Genomic DNA, 16,296 nt, shown 5'->3' on the forward strand with positions numbered 1-16,296 from the left:
TAACCAGCTGATAGTCTTTCCACTGCGATAGAACCGGCTGACGGTTTTTTTTTTAATTTAAAATAGCATCTAAGCTATCATCTGACACACGAGGCCATAATTGTAAAAAAAAAACATCTGACACAGTATCAATCGGGAGGCGATGACGATGACTGATTTTTTTTACATGTTCATGTCATCAACTGACTGTTTTTCCACCCCGGTACAACCGACTGAGTATTTTTTAATTTATGATAGCATTTAAACTATCATCTGACAAAGAATCAGTCGGGAGGCGATGACTGTCAATATATGCTCCTGGCCCGCGGTCTATAATATACTTGCTATACTGAAAACAACATAGTTGTAGCGTATCTACGATAGATGTCGCAGGTAGGCGTACTCTTTGGTGTACATAGATACAGGTAGTAGCTTTTTGCTTTATAAAGCGTAGTACTTTACTCGTATAATGTAACTAATTATGTGGCGACCTCGCGGTTTTGTAAAAGCTTCATGAAGCAGAGTCTGTTGGTGGTAGTCTATGGACTTAATGATTATATGGAACGAACGAACGAAGCACGGTAACCGGCTTTGGGATACATAGGTACCTATTGAAACCAGTGTTGATTCATCTGGCTTGTGCCTGCACCAGTGTTATATTATTTTTGAAGCAGACATTGTTTTTGATTTAATTCATTCTCTACTGTACGTAAGTTTACATTACATATCAGTTTCTGCTTATCAGGTTGGTGATAACGCCTACCGCGCTATGATAATTAAAAAGTCTTGAAATAACAAATATTATCAATTCATATTCTAGCTGACTACACCTATTTACAGACTTGATATTTACATGCGAATATATTATAGGATTTATAGGTAAGAGAAATAATGTATTTGTAGACGCGTTGCTTTAAACTTGTTATAAGTGAAATAATTACCATAGAAATAGGATGAACAAGAACGTCTGTCAAACTTCAAAAGCGCGACCAAAAATGAAATGCAAGTGTGTGCGTAAATTTTCTATGTGAGATCAAAAATAGTGATGTCATGTTACAACATATTAATAATCTATCGGTGTTTGACTGCTTTATCGACTACTTTTTCAAACGTGTTTGTTTTTATAAAAAAAAAGTTGTATGAGTATTATTACTACTATTAGCGCTTATAGTACCTTTAATTTTATTTATTTTAAAATATTGAATTTCGTGCCTTTTCTACTGACAAGTTGTGTTGGGTGTGTATACGCTGTGTACAAGTATACGCTGTCTTGTGTTTTCTTATGTTAGCGGCAAAGCCGTGGAAAAGTGGCTAAAATGTAAGTACTGTGTTGGAAAGTGAAGTTTAAATTTAACGCTAAACATGTGCACCTTCAAAAAAGGTATTATAACTTCTTTATTATTTTAAGTTTACATCGTTATTATTTTAAGTTGGTTATAAAGGTTAATATCTTAATTATTTCTTGTGAACAACGCCAAGATCACCTATGGCCATAACATATAATTACGTCGGAGGGGTGCTGACCTGCAGCGAGTGTGGCCGCACATTCGCTGCTAAGATTGGCTACGTCAGTCCCCTGAGAGCGCACCAGCGACACTCTCAGCGGTAGAAAGCAGTTGCTGTGGCCGAAAACGGCTAGGAGACGATGATGATGAATATACCGACAAGTTATCGATACTGTCATATGAAAATTTTGTCAAGCCCTAGCGTAAAGTAATAGTTTAGAATTCTACACAAAATATTCTAAATTATTGACTAATATGATGAAATATTAACACACAATTGAAGAAAAACTTATAATGAACTGTATAAACCGGCTTTTTATTATACACTTTTTATGCTGTTAATTTGATAAAATATCGTTACGAAAATTTCGCTAGGAATATCATAATTACCTGTGATATGAATATTTTCCTGGGTTATTTGGCCCTGAAACACTACAATCCGGCACAACATGAACCATGATACCATCTTCATTATTTCTGATTCTCTTATATTTTACACATCAAAAAATACGGCAATATGCTCTTGGCCGACTGGCGCCGACTTCTAACTCAATAAAAACCGGCCAAGAGCATGTCGGGCCATGCTCAGAGTAGGGTTCCGTAGTTACTCTTCCGTCACAATAAGCTAAATTGGAGCTTAAAGTATGGTAGATTGTTAACCAAGGGATGAACTGTGGGTGTACGTCTTTTACTATGAAGGGGAAACTTTTTGCGATAACTCAAAAACAGCTAAACTGATCATATCCGCTATAGTTTTCATTTAATGTCTTTCTTAAGCTCTACTTCCAAGATTTTTTTCTTATTTTTTGGACCTATGGTTCAAAAGTTAGAGGGGGGGGGGGGGGGGGGGACACTTTTTTTTTCTTTCGGAGCGATTATCTCCGAAAGTATTCACATTATCAAAAAATGTTTGTTGAAGACCCCTATTAGTTTTGAAAGACCTTTCTAACGATATCCCACACTGTAGGGTTGAAGCAGAAAAAAATGTTCACCCCCACTTTACGTGTAGGGGAGGTACCCTAAAAAAAAAAATTTAGATTTTACTGTACGACTTTGTCGGCTTTATTGATTTATATCCATGCCAAATTTCAGCTTTCTAGCACTAACGACCACGGAGCAAAGCCTCAGACAGACAGACAGACAGACAGACAGACGGACATGGCGAAACTATAAGGATTCCTAGTTGACTACGGAACCCTAAAAATGGTCACGTTTTCTCATATGTAGTCTGCCTCTTTCACACTCATGGGATGTTCATATACGTGATGACTTCCCTTTCACACACTTCATCTGTCTGTCAAGCGAAGCGTTTGAGATATCTGTGATAATTACATACCTAAAGAATATGTTATTCATAAACGTAAGTACCTATAGATAAATATACAGAAATTAAAATGTATAAGTTCTTATGAATATTTGTAACTATAATATATTTTATCTACCATCTAATATCGTAAATATACACATGATACAGTGCGCGAATATGTAAGTACTTACTCCTTTATTTAGAAATCTAGCTTAGGTTTCAAGCCAATAAATCTGCGTATTAGACTAGAGATCGAATTCCCTAATTATTTATTCATGTTTGATACCTGTGACATCTATCGTAGATACGCTACAACTATGTTGTTTTCACAGCTATGGACCTGTATTACACACCGGGCTCGGCGCCGTGCCGCTTGGTCCTTCTGGTCGCCGCGGCGCTGGACATCCAGCTGAACCTTAAGGAACTTAACCTACAAGCCGGAGAACACATGACAACCGAATTTCTAGAGGTTTTATACTAGCGCCATCTATCGCCGCACTATGAACTAATAAAAATAGTAAACCACCGCCCATGTTTTAATCATTCGATTTAACAAATAAAGTATTTTTTGGATTAAGTTCTACATTACATGTGAAATATAATTAGGTTTATTTATATTTTTCTAGTTAAACCCCCAACATACGGTACCAACGCTGGTGGATGACGGTTTTGCGCTCTGGGAGTCTCACGCCATATGCCGGTACCTGATCAGAAAGTACAATAACAGAGAGCTGTACCCTGAGGACATACAGATCAGGTAAATTTTAGGTTTAAGTTTTAGAAAGTTAAGGTACCTGAATTGAAAGATTAAATACTTAATTCAAAGTCCTGGAATTGGCTACATTGGCTATGTTTCCTATAGGTACATAGGTAGATTCCACATCATAAAATCAAACTTTCGAATATGTGTTGAATTGTGAATATAAAGTAGGCCCTTCCACCGGTTATTAACTTTCATTGTAGCAAATGTTTTTGACATACTTATTCTTATAGAGAAGTTGATGTGACTCAATCAATTGCACCGATATCAGAAACAGAATTGGGTCAAACACATTTTAGGAAAAGGCCTTTTCCGTGGACCAAACAATAAACGTTAACGATCCGGGTATTCCAGGTCCATATTAGGGTTTTATTATTTGTGTATCACGCCTGTATACATGCAGCTTAAAAATTAGCATTCGATTCTCTTAACTTTACGTTGTGTACTGGAAAAACGCGAATGAGTTAACCATACAATAAAATGCGTCTGATCCAATTATAGGTATATAATTGAAACTTTTAGGATTAGGACCTAAACTAGGATTTTTTTCATATTATGTTTAAAAAAATTAATGTTTACCAGGGCACTGATTGATCAACGACTGGACTTCGATTTGGGGACTCTTTATCCAAGATTCAGAAACTTCTTTGTATGTTTGCCTGATTCTATATCGTTGGAATGTCGTGACCTATGGTAATCGTGTTTCTAAACGACGGGGTATTAATATATTAACGTGTTATTTCTAGTATCCCCAAGTTTTCGCCGGAAAACCCGCTAACGAGAGTCTATTCAGAAACTTAAAGGAGTCTCTGGATATCTTCAACTCGTTCCTGAAAGGCCACAAGTATGCCGTCGGAGACACCCTTACGCTCGCGGATCTAAGCTTGGTCGCTACTGTTTCTACGCTAGAAGCAGCAGCAGTTAGTTTAGAGTCGTATCCACGAGTTGAGAGGTGAGTGTCGGCGTCTTGGATATGTTGAATGTTTGGCCTTTAGTCTGACTTGTCGGGACAGAATAGCAAATGAATAATTTGGTTTTCAATATTCCAGATGGTTCGAGTTGGTGAAGTCTACTGCACCGGCTTATGAAGAGGCTAACGAAAAGGGCCTCATAAAGTTCAAGGCTCTTGTTGCTAACTTCAAAGCCAAAACGGAACTGTAAAATAATTTTTCAACACACTTGCTCGAAACGACGTTTTTATTCCACCGATTTTTGGCTCATAATCCTAGATAATAAACACGCGTGCTTTTTCAGTATATTATCCGTCCGAGTTAAAAAGGTGATTGCTAATAATATGCATGGAAACGGAGCCTTCTTCAGTTAGTCGAGTAATACATTTTTTTAACCAATTATTAGGTTTCAAATGTTAGTTCAAAGAGGTTTTATCACACCAAACATAATTTATAGATTAAATTATCTCGTAAATTACATTATAGTATTCTATGCAACAGTTGTATAAGAAGGGTCAAAAAAGGCGAGTGGCGTGAGTTACAATGTGAGCCGGAGCCGAAGGCGTAGGCGAACATTGTAAAGGAATACGCCACGAGAATTTTTTGACCTACTTATACAACGTTGCATACAATATTTTTCCTACGAGTCAACAAAAATAAATCTTAATTTAGGTAAACAAATTACAGCAAACGTATATAGCCAAGACGCGCGAGCATACCTTGTTACGCGCCCGGCCCGCCCCGGGCCGCGGCCGGCCGGTCGGCGACATCTCCTCGTAACTCATGAGGCCCTGGTACTTGCTACTTGCTAAATTAATTTTTTGGACAGTTTTTTCTCAATTTTGGCCACCGTAGCCTACGGAGACTAACAAGCAACGCTAAGCGGTCTTCGTAGTCTATGGGTGTTGCTATATTACGGGTGTCACATGCGTGTTTCTGACTTATGAAGTAATTATTTTTACTATGCAACCAAATGAATGTTTTGTACGTTGGCAGCAATGCACTTAGTTTAAAACTGTATTCGTTTTGGTTTTGTTAGGTTGGTAGCCATTAATCGCAGTAACATTATAGCTTATAAAAGCACAAGAGCTTTTATGAGGAATAGACAACATAGACTTTTCTTGAAATCTTTTATGTATGTTCTTATATTCGTGTTAATGAATGCATAAATGACAGATAACAATAGAGGAGTAGGAAAATGAATAAACATAACATTTTATCGATTTGAATTCCATCCGTCGAATAGAAATACGAAATATTAGCTTTTTTACATTTTTTAAATTGGCTGTTTGTCGATTTCGTTCGCGCCTTTGCCTTGCGCGCGCATTGGAATCGTGCTTAAAAAAAATAACGCGCCAGCCATTTTCCGTATTTGTCATAAAATTGGAATAGTTTTGCATGTTTTTAGTTTATAATATTAACGAAAATGTCATTTTCAAGCATTGAAAATGTAGAACATATAAAATTGACGCTGTTAGTAATACTTATAGAGGCAAGAGCCGAGAACGATAGCCTTTTACCATCAAAATCGGGTGAAAAATAATCGGCGGCATATGAAACTTTTATTCAATGGAAAATCAGCAAATCGCCCAGTCTTTCTTGGAAAACGTGTTCATACCTTTATTGAATACCGTCTTACGGTGTACAGAAAAATAAAAACCCTGCATTATGCGTTTTTCAGAAAATTTATGTAATGTACATCACCATATACGTTGCCAATTAACTGGCGAATAAGGGTTCTGTACCAAAAAGATAAGGTTTTTATTTGATTCCAGTGATGGACGTTATCCAGCTCACGAAGGGAGCGACATTGGCGAACAAGCCGAGTTTAGCCGTCGTGCAATTTGTGTCCGATATGTAGGACGCGATTCCTACGAGGGTATTGTCACGGACGAGAGCACTGCCGGAGTCACCCTGCGGGGGATAATGAACTTAATATTAGAATGTTTATCTTAGATTAGTTGTGTGGTACTGATATAGGAATAGGTTATGTGAGAGCCCTAGGTTCCCGGATATATACACTTCGATACCAATGATCACCAGGGAGCCTACCGCGAAAACCGAAATTCGCAAATTGCGGGGATCTTTCTCTTTTACTCTTTGTAAGACGTAATCAGAGTGACAGAGAAAAATGCCCGCAATTGACGAACTTCGATTTTCCCGGTAGCCGCCCAGATCACCGCTACGAACGCCGCTCTTTCAGCTGAGCGTTAATCGTCAATCCACCTTGATGCGGGCTTTTCTTGCACGCATCGATTGAGTAGATGCTAAAATCTGATTTACGAGTTGTGACACTCATCTTCAATCAAGCGCTTATTACACTTGTCCTGCCGTTCAGACACCGACGTCGCGCCCGAGCAAGATTATTTTTTCGTTTCACGAAATATAAGAACATCGTTTACTTAGAGGATCTGCTGCATCTCACACCCGACGCAGCTGCTTGGATCGGCATCCTGAACGTTGACGTTTAAATTACTAACGAATAATTTTAATGTAAATAATTGCCTATTTTTATATTTATGCCATACGATTAAATAAATAAATATTTAACATGTAAAAAATATCTACTTTGTCTCATATTGCTTTATTGAATTGATTGAATATTTTTTTACATCAAGAAATAATAGTAAACGATGTGCTAATATTTTGTGAAACGGAAAACGATCTTTTGGCCTCATATCGGGGCCGACGTCGCAGACGAACATTAGCCGTCCGAAGCTCGAAGGCAGGATAAGTGTAATAAGCAGACGCCGGAATTCTCGTGGCAGTTTGATTGTCATTTAGGGACTTTTCATTTATCGACTTTCGGTTATACGTATGTCGATACTATGAAGAATACAACATAACATAACCTAATGATTCTCCGACAATTAATTCGCAGATTATCGATTCGCCGAACATCATTTCGCAGAGTGATTCATTTGTAGATGTAACTTTTAGTCGACTAACGTTACGCAGACTCTTGGTTCACAATTCACATACAGTTCAGTTCGCTTCTGTGTAAATTAGCAGAACTTTTATTGGACGATTTTCATTTGGCAGAGTAATCTTTTCTTTTAAGGAATGTTTAGTCGAATAACGTTTCACATTTTATACATCGTTACTTGCGAAATAATAGTCTTTATACAAAAAAAAAAACTGACTTTAGAAAGAATGAAATAAAATATTATCCTTTTTAAGTATATGCGTAAAGCATAATTTAGGTTTGAATCAATTTTTAACTTAAATATGAACAAAAGCATAGGTATTGTACAAACAGCAACACTCTTAACTGTCCACCGGTGGACCTTATGTCTTTTGTAATAAGGTCCACCGATGGACAGTTAATAGTGTGGGCCATCGTACCTATGCAATATAGGTTTTTAATATCTGGACGACCGAGCCATGCTCGAAAAATATATGAAACTCAAAAATGCGTGTTTTCCCAGAGATACGACCTAGCTAGGTCGATTTTTCGCCGCCCGAAAACCCTCATATAGCAAATTTCATCGAAATCGTTTAAAGCCGATCCGAGATCCCCGAAATGTATAAATATATATATATATATATATATATATATATATATATATATATATATATACAAGAATTGCTCCTTTCAAGGCATACAATTTTATGGCCATTTGTGTTAATGAAAATAAGTATATAATGAAATGTATCAAAACCATGTTTATCAGACTCAAACTAAAAATTGTTGTGTAGGTTAGTCATTTTCTAGTCTAGCCATAAATAAGAGCGAAGTTTTGTTAATCAATATTAATGCCAAATGATTATTCGACCTATTGTGTTTCGACCAATAGTTTCTCAGGTAATTGAGACAGTTACTAAATGATTATTCTACGAAAAGTAAATATGCGTATCAATGTTCTGCGTATTGGCTACTCGTGCAAACGATTATTATGCGTAATGACATTCTGCCAATCGTTACTCGGCCAAAGAACCCGTCTGCGAATCGTTGTCGGCTAATCGAAAATCGGCATATTGTTTGTCGGAAAATCAATAGGGCGCCCAAATATTCATTGACCATATTTTTAATATGTTGTGTTCTGCATTGTATCGATATAGGTATATGTGTAGTATATGTGTATCGGAAGTCGATAAATAAGAACTCCCTATGACAGTTCAAAAATGCTACAATAATTCCGGTCTCTGGTAATAAGCCCATAGTCGAAACAATTTTTTACACACTCACAAAGCAAATTCCAGGCTTGTCTTCCGTCCTTGCAGAGCAAATAGTGACTTTAGACATGTAATCTAAATATGGTTTCAAATGGGAACGCAGCCAAATAGATACATGAGATAAACACTCCTCTTGTTTTACAGGGCGGACATTCATTGTCATCAGGTAGTTGGATCTTTCCTTCCTCTGAAATAACGCGAGTTAGGTAATAGTATATTACAGATGCGAAAAATAGGAAATTCGTAACGAATGGCGATAAATTAAAACACGACCGTAGGGTTAGAAAAAAATTTATAAGTGGAAAAATTACTGTCTTGGGTGAGACTTGAACTCACGGCCTCTAGATATGGGCTCTCTTGGTGTGAGTTCAAGTCTCCCCCAAGACAGTAATTTTTCCACTTTTATATTTTTTCTAAGCTTTATAGCATCGTTCGCAGACGTTTCTGTTTGTTAAAAATTAATTTACGACCATAGGGATTGTTTCAAATCGACACGAGTTTTACAGTATCATAGTTACGTGATGTAATGTGCAAATTATCGCACTAGTGCGGTAGAGTAGCGCCATATGTACTGTAATAGTTATTTTCTCAAACTTGTAATGAAATGTTGACATGACTTACTTCAAATTAGGTCCGGAAATACTACATATCAGGTGCGATGAGTGATGATGATATGTAAAGGAATTTCATACAGCCTTACACACCTAGGCCTGTAAGGCAACCTTCTTTTGTTTTTAAACGTCAAATTATGGCACGTCTTGGCATTCAACCATCAAAACACCTATAAGCTAAATGCAATTATGCTTTTTTTTTTTTGTCTTTTTTTCTTTTTGTGTTTGTTAAATATTATTTCAGGGTTTCAAAGGGGAACAAAAATTTCATTTTTTTGCGCTAAGATGCACGGTTTAGGAGATACAGAAATGCAATTATGCTTTTTTTTTTCTTTTTGTCTTTTTTTCTTTTTGTGTTTGTTAAATATTATTTCAGGGTTTCAAAGGGGAACAAAAATTTCATTTTTTTGCGCTAAGACGCACGGTTTAGGAGATACAGCCCCATAAAGTTTTTTTTTCAGTCATGCAGAATCCTTTATAGGGCTGTATCTCGTAAACCGTGCGTCGTAGCGTAAAAATAATCAAATTTTCGTTCCCCTGACATCATTGTCAACATTGATGGTGAACAAAAATGTAATTATTTTGGCGCTATGACGCCATTACGATTTTTTTCTATCTATTTCTTTTCTTTCTTTAATATTTCTTTGGGGTTGACCCCAAAGAAATATTAAAAATACACAGAAAAGAAAAAAAAAGAAAGGAAAAGATAGAAAAAAATCGTAATGGCATCATAGCGCCAAAATAATTACATTTTTGTTCACCATCAATGTTGACAATGATGTCAGGGGAACGAAAATTTGATTATTTTTACGCTACGACGCACGGTTTACGAGATACAGCCCTATAAAGGATTCTGCATGACTGAAAAAAAAAACTTTATGGGGCTGTATCTCCTAAACCGTGCGTCTACGGGCAAAAAAATGAAATTTTTGTTCCCCTTTGAAACCCTGAAATAATATTTAACAAACACAAAAAGAAAAAAAAAAGAAAAAAAAAAGCATAATTGCATTTAGCTTATAGGTGTTTTGATGGTTGAATGCCAAGACGTGCCATAATTTGACGTTTAAAAACAAAAGAAGGTTGCCTTACAGGCCTAGGTGTGTAAGGCTGTATGAAATTCCTTTATATATCATCTTCATACGCACTGAATAACCTATCACATTAGGACATGAAACAATCATCATCATCCTATTTTTATTATTATTATTTCATTGCAAGTTTGAGAAAAGCACTATACAAATCTCGGCGAGAAACGGGGTTGCCGGCCGCGTATCCGACTTCGCTATAAATTAAAACAGGACCGAAGGGAGTGTTTTAAATCGACACGAGTTGCGAATTACCTATTCGCACATGTATCGTACAACGTTTTACAGTACATATGACACTTTAAATTTTCGACATCGTTACATAATATGCTAATTTACGCAATTTAATTTTTTTTTTTTTTTTTTTTAGTGCGGAAAAGTAGCACCATGTACTGTAAAATAAGGATTGAATAAGTATAAATGGGGTATGTTAATATATTGCCGTAATTGTTCCATAGTTATTAAAATAACAAAACCTACCTCGTTTGTACCCTTCCCAGCAAATGCATGGATTGTATTTCGTTCATAGTCTTGTTTTGGTAGCTTTATTGCTTTAACAGTGTTGCTGAACGCCAACGGCCGGGACAACCTTAGCAGCGCAATATCATTGATAGGAATTGAAAAAATAATTTCCTGGTATTGAGGATGGACGACGGCTTTGTCGTATGTGTAGCGCTGGCTACTTGTGATATTGTTGCCCCCTACCCATACCGGGCCTCTGTTACTACTGAAAAAATATATTACGCTATGTAAGGAAATATTTTCTGTGCGGTTTGTATAGCAGATTCGATCATCTATCCCTGTATAGACTTGTTTATTTAGTCACCTGCAATAATTTACGGGGTGAATATATAGGTCATACTGAGCAACTTTAACTATGGGACAAACCCCGAAATCGCGAAAAAAAAATTGTCTGTTTCATACATTTTGGCTGTCTGACCTTGATATTTTCTATGGTGGAGTAATTTTTTTTTTCGCGATTTCGGGATTGGTCCAGTAAAAGTTGCTATATATTAAGCCCGTAAATTATTGCGGGTGACTAAATAAACAACCTGTATAATCTAATTATTTATTGTTGGATGATGTTACTTTATCAGATTTATGAGTATGTACTATGTAACTGCATTTTCTTTACTTACATTTAATTTAATTTACTTACATAACGCAGTGGGCTGCTGTGACTAACCATCTATCCGAGATGATGGCAGCCCCACAATTTGAGAGAGCGGCGAAGAATGGGTAGTCAGTTATGTTTGCCCTTGCCCCGTACAAAATACGAGACGATAATTCATCACCTGCAAGAGTGAATCGATCAATCCTGGCATGGTAAGTGCCTTGGGTATCTACTCAATGGTCTTATGTAAGTACGTAGACTCTGAAACTGACACTGCTCAACTGGGGCTGGCGCAACGATTCAATATAATATGCACAACAGTCAAATTCTTTATTTTTTTGTTACTTGTAAATTTCATAAGCATTTCTGATAGTCCAAGGTACTTTGTTGAAAGACCGGCTACACTTTAGGATGCTGCCAGCTACAACCGTAACATGACCGTAACATTATTTTCCAATATCAAATACATGTATAGGTACGTACAATAATAAAGTGTAATAATTCTTACCGGCATTGATGCGTTGATAAGCATAAAGTGTAGATAACACGTTAAACCAAATAAGAGAAAGCAGCAACATTTTGGTTCAGTAGCAGAATAATCAGGTGCTCACCATTTAATATACATATATATAGGTACATTAAACTTATTAACCCGTACAAAACGCACCGTCTACCCAAACCTATACTTATGGCAGTTATGGCCTAATAGTTATAAACAATATTACTTATTTAGAATAGATCAGTGAACTGTCAACGTCGCGAACGCCATGGCTCTGCCATTTTGCTCAAGTTTTACGAAACCGATAGAAAAATACTTCAATTATCGAAGCTGCTTACAAATATTCAAAGAATTGTTTGAAAAATACAGCTTTTAGAGAACAGCCGGATATACGAAAGCATTAAAACCCAAGTTGAAAATAAGACACTTCGCTCGGGCTTCGCGATCGCTCGACCTAGGTAGATACAGGGCACTAATCCACATAACGACCACCACAACGATACGCTATGATGATAGATAATGATACGGAGTGAATGCTTCGTTGCAGTAAGGGTGTTAAATTGGTTTATAGTTACTCGTATTAAGTATATTATGTACATATATTGTACATATTTTAATACGCTTACATTTTTGTTTCACACGTATAATGAATGACACATGTTCATGCTTTAGGCATGTGCAATGTGGTATGCAACTAAATAGCTTATTACCTAACCAATTATTTGTTGTTTTTAAGTACAAACATAACGTATAGACAAACTACTAACTAAACACTTTCGCATAGTACCTATACATAGGTACCCGAAAAAAAATTGTAGTTAACACGTGTAATAGTTTAAAAAGGTAAACCGAGAGGGTGACGATATGTAAGTTAGGTATTATGCCAAGGCAAGATTTGCATGTCATAATTGAACTCAAGTCGGTTCTCAGATATTAAGTATATTCTGGAAAATTATTTGCAAATTTATATTTTGGAAACGGAAAGTTTCAATCTTCATTTTAAATTTCCTTTGTAGTGATTTCGCAATTTTGAAAATATTCCAGAGGCACATTGTTACACAACAAGTGGATTACCTTAGTTCGGTACATGATGCCGATTCTTAAACTGAAGAATCGGCATCATGTACTCTCACTCTCACTGACGGCTGTGCGAGTGTGAGTGCCTTGGATCGTGGTAGCATGATTTTTTAGTTTTTTGTAAGCTGAAACAAAAATCGATGTGTTCGATCAAAAATAAAATTGCACATTTTTAGAAGCAGTTTTCATATTTGTAGCTTAGTCGCAAAAAAATGTAACAAAATTTTAAGTTGCGTCTTAGACCTATGCTCGTTATTTTTTCTATCGAGTGAAAGTTAAGAAATCAGGTTTTTAATAGATTAAATTACTGGAGAAAAGCCTCAAGATTAATAATGAAATTTTTGGCAACCGAATAGTGATCTGAAAAACCGCTACGATTTTTCATAAACTCTGCTGGCTAAACTTACTGCACCTTAATCGCTTACTGCTTAGGCCCACTTGCACCATTCCACTAACCCCGGGTTGACCGGTTAAACCTGTAGTTACCATTGTTACCATTACAATTTGACACTAGGTTAACGGTTACTACTACGATGACGACGACGACGACGACGACGACGACGACGACGACGACGACGACGGTTATTACCATCGGCCGACGACAGGTGTACCTCTACCTTATCCCATAACTACAGGATAGGTAGGTAAGCGAAATTGTTTTAAGTGAGAATAAAACATAAGTTCAATTTGTACTTGTAATATAAACTTATACATTAATTGATAAGCAATATTGATGTAAATAGTCGACATTTATTATTATGATGATGACAATGAACTTAAATCTCATGAGCTACATCGCCACTCGCGTTAAATATATCCCATCAAAAACATAAATGTGAAATGAGAGCCAAGTTCAATATAAAATTAAGATAATGCGTCGTTGTTGTCTTCGCCTACAAAAGAATTGAAATCTGAATGGATGCCAAGTTCTGTGTTGAAAATCCTGAATTGCCAAATAATGAAGCCAAAAGTTTAGCACTTAATTATTATGTATGTAACACCCCAACAAACAATTATACACATAGTTATTGACAGTGTAATTCATTTCACCGTCATAACATAATTCTGCAGATAACGCTGGTACTAATAATACAATGACATTAAAGCTCTCCAAGAGGCCTCTACGTGTTGGATCTATATCCCCACGCAAGCCTATCAAAAGACCGGGATTTATAGGCCCGTGAAATCCAAGGAGATACAATAATAATGCACTAGTATTATGTCTTATGGCATACTGGCGTGGGGCAAAGCAGCTGACATAGAAACCATCTTCGTTCTTCAGAGGAGAGCAATCAGATCTATTTATAACATGGCTTCTCGTGACTCACTGAGAGAACGATTTAAGGAAATAGATATTCTCACAGTAGCTTCACAATACATACTAGATGTGATAATGTATACGCATAAGAATATAAAGTCCTTTAAGAAACTGTCTGATATCCATAGTTATAATACACGAAATAAACATAAGTTAGTAGTCTCCAAGTTTCGTCTACAGAAAGTTCAAAATCGTTCATGGGAAACTGTGTAACATTTTATAACAAAGTACCCTTAGAGGCATGGAACCTGCTCTATACTACATTCAAGAAATACGTAAAAAAAGGCACTTCTCAAAAGCGGCCAAGTGCGAGTCGGACTCGCGTATGAAGGTTTCCGTACCATTTATGACGTATTAAAAAAAAATCTACTTACTAGATCTTGTTCAACATTTTACCACTTTGGAAGTGTCTCTCGCGCAAACTATTCATTTTAGAATAAAATGATATTAGAAACCTCAATATCATTTTTGAAGAACTATCCATACCCCATAGACATAGATACCCCACACGTATGGGTATTATGAAAAAAAAAAAAAATTAGTTTATGAGACTGCTAGCTTAACTTAAAGTGTCAAAAAAAATTGACACTTGGAGAGACTTTACACCTCCAAATCTTATTAGTATTAGTACTCTGACATTGGGGACCTTTTACATCTCCAGATTTAATTTATTTTTAACCATAGAGACTATATATATTTATTGTATTGTAGTAATTATATATTTTAAGATTATTATAATGTAATAAATACCCAGGTATTGGCTGTTGTATTTATAAAATGTTGTTATGTATTTTTCATGTCACTATATGATGTTACTATAATATTATATTGACTTGTAAAAGAGCCCTTGAGGCCTACTTGCAGAATATTTTTTTGAGTTTTGCACTATATATAATATTTCCTTTTATTTATCCACCATTAGATTTCACTTCAAGCTGTCACAAGGTAAGCTTACGAACAATAATACAAAAATCGGCCAAGAGCAGGTCGGGCCATGCTCAGTGTAGGGTTCTGTAGTTATTTATTTATTTATTTATTTAAACTTTATTGCACACATAAAGAAAAATGTACAAATGGCGAACTTAATGCCAAAAGGCATTCTCTACCAGTCAACCATTGGGTCAAACAGAGACATTTGTGTATGTTGGTGCAGGAAAAAATAATAACAAATAATAAGGAAAAAATTAAACGTGAAGTCAAATAATATCAAAAATATATAAATAGTGAAATACTACTACTTATATAATGTATAAAAGATAGACTAATACATATAATTATGTACATATACATGATGGTGAACCTTATTTAAGTTCTTCTGACAGAAGATGCTTGCGAAGTAGTCGTTTGAAAACGGGTTTGCTTGGGGCTTGTCGAATAAAGAGAGGGAGGGAATTCCAGAGACGGATTGCCTCAACGGCGAAAGAGTTAGACATAAAACCAGTACGGTGTGAAGGAATCAAGAGTTTGAGAGAACGGGAGGAACGGAGTTCACATCCTGGACGGGGGGTGATGAAAGTGAATTTACGTTTAAGATAACCAGGGGAGGAAGGCTCGAACAAAATGGAGAATAAAATACTCAGGATTCTAAGGGACCTACGACGACGGATGGAGAGCCAATTTAGCTGACGGCGATAAAAAGAAACATGGTCGTATTTGCGAAGTCCGAAAATGAAACGTATGCCATTATTCATAAGACGGTCTAGCTTATTGAGGTACTCCTGAGAGATATTAGTCGTGCACGCGTCCGCATAGTCAATAACTGGCAAAATTAGAGTCTGCACAAGTAATTTCTTAGTACCTACTGGGAGAAAATTCTTAAATTTATAGAGATAACGCAATGTTCCTGAAACTTTCCGACTTATTTCAGAGACTTGGTCATTCCAGGTAAGGCTAGAATCTAATACAAGGCCGAGTTT

The 16,296-nt window shown here is 36.3% G+C and overlaps 2 protein-coding genes across 6 annotated transcripts; one reads left to right on the forward strand and one right to left on the reverse strand.

Moving 5' to 3' along the window:
- The first annotated feature begins 554 nt into the window (after window positions 1–554).
- On the forward strand, window positions 555–4,813 carry LOC133516292 (glutathione S-transferase 1-like). 5 transcript variants are annotated; one of them, XM_061849142.1, is made up of 6 exons: window positions 555–583; window positions 3,123–3,259; window positions 3,417–3,547; window positions 4,133–4,199; window positions 4,297–4,502; window positions 4,600–4,813. In XM_061849142.1, the coding sequence occupies exons 2-6, from the start codon at window positions 3,125–3,127 to the stop codon at window positions 4,709–4,711; spliced, it is 651 nt and encodes a 216-aa protein (XP_061705126.1). In that variant the 5' UTR covers window positions 555–583; window positions 3,123–3,124; the 3' UTR covers window positions 4,712–4,813. The 5 variants fall into 5 exon arrangements, with proteins under 5 accessions (XP_061705126.1, XP_061705124.1, XP_061705123.1 ...); XM_061849140.1 differs by lacking the exon at window positions 555–583 and adding an exon at window positions 597–688; XM_061849139.1 differs by lacking the exon at window positions 555–583 and adding an exon at window positions 611–684.
- A 1,420-nt stretch (window positions 4,814–6,233) lies between these two features.
- LOC133516291 (tonin-like) lies at window positions 6,234–13,120 on the reverse strand. The gene is made up of 5 exons (XM_061849136.1): window positions 11,995–13,120; window positions 11,532–11,667; window positions 10,853–11,099; window positions 8,690–8,863; window positions 6,234–6,414 (listed from the first exon to the last, which is right to left on the reverse strand). The coding sequence occupies exons 1-5, from the start codon at window positions 12,062–12,064 to the stop codon at window positions 6,262–6,264; spliced, it is 780 nt and encodes a 259-aa protein (XP_061705120.1). The 5' UTR covers window positions 12,065–13,120; the 3' UTR covers window positions 6,234–6,261.
- Window positions 13,121–16,296: the final 3,176 nt, after the last annotated feature.

The sequence above is a fragment of the Cydia pomonella genome, chromosome 3 (genome assembly GCF_033807575.1).
Source record: "Cydia pomonella isolate Wapato2018A chromosome 3, ilCydPomo1, whole genome shotgun sequence".
NCBI classification, from domain to species: domain Eukaryota; kingdom Metazoa; phylum Arthropoda; class Insecta; order Lepidoptera; family Tortricidae; genus Cydia; species Cydia pomonella.

Coding starts and splice junctions, on each gene's coding strand:
- LOC133516292 (XM_061849142.1), top strand. CDS start 3,125: ATGGACCTGTATTACACACCGGGCTCGGCGCCGTGCCGCTTGGTCCTT. Junction 3,260..3,416: donor TGACAACCGAATTTCTAGAG/GTTTTATACTAG, acceptor ATATTTTTCTAG/TTAAACCCCCAACATACGGT. Junction 4,200..4,296: donor CAAGATTCAGAAACTTCTTT/GTATGTTTGCCT, acceptor TGTTATTTCTAG/TATCCCCAAGTTTTCGCCGG.
- LOC133516291 (XM_061849136.1), bottom strand. CDS start 12,064: ATGTTGCTGCTTTCTCTTATTTGGTTTAACGTGTTATCTACACTTTAT. Junction 11,668..11,994: donor TTATCAACGCATCAATGCCG/GTAAGAATTATT, acceptor TCACTCTTGCAG/GTGATGAATTATCGTCTCGT. Junction 8,864..10,852: donor CTGGGAAGGGTACAAACGAG/GTAGGTTTTGTT, acceptor GCGTTATTTCAG/AGGAAGGAAAGATCCAACTA.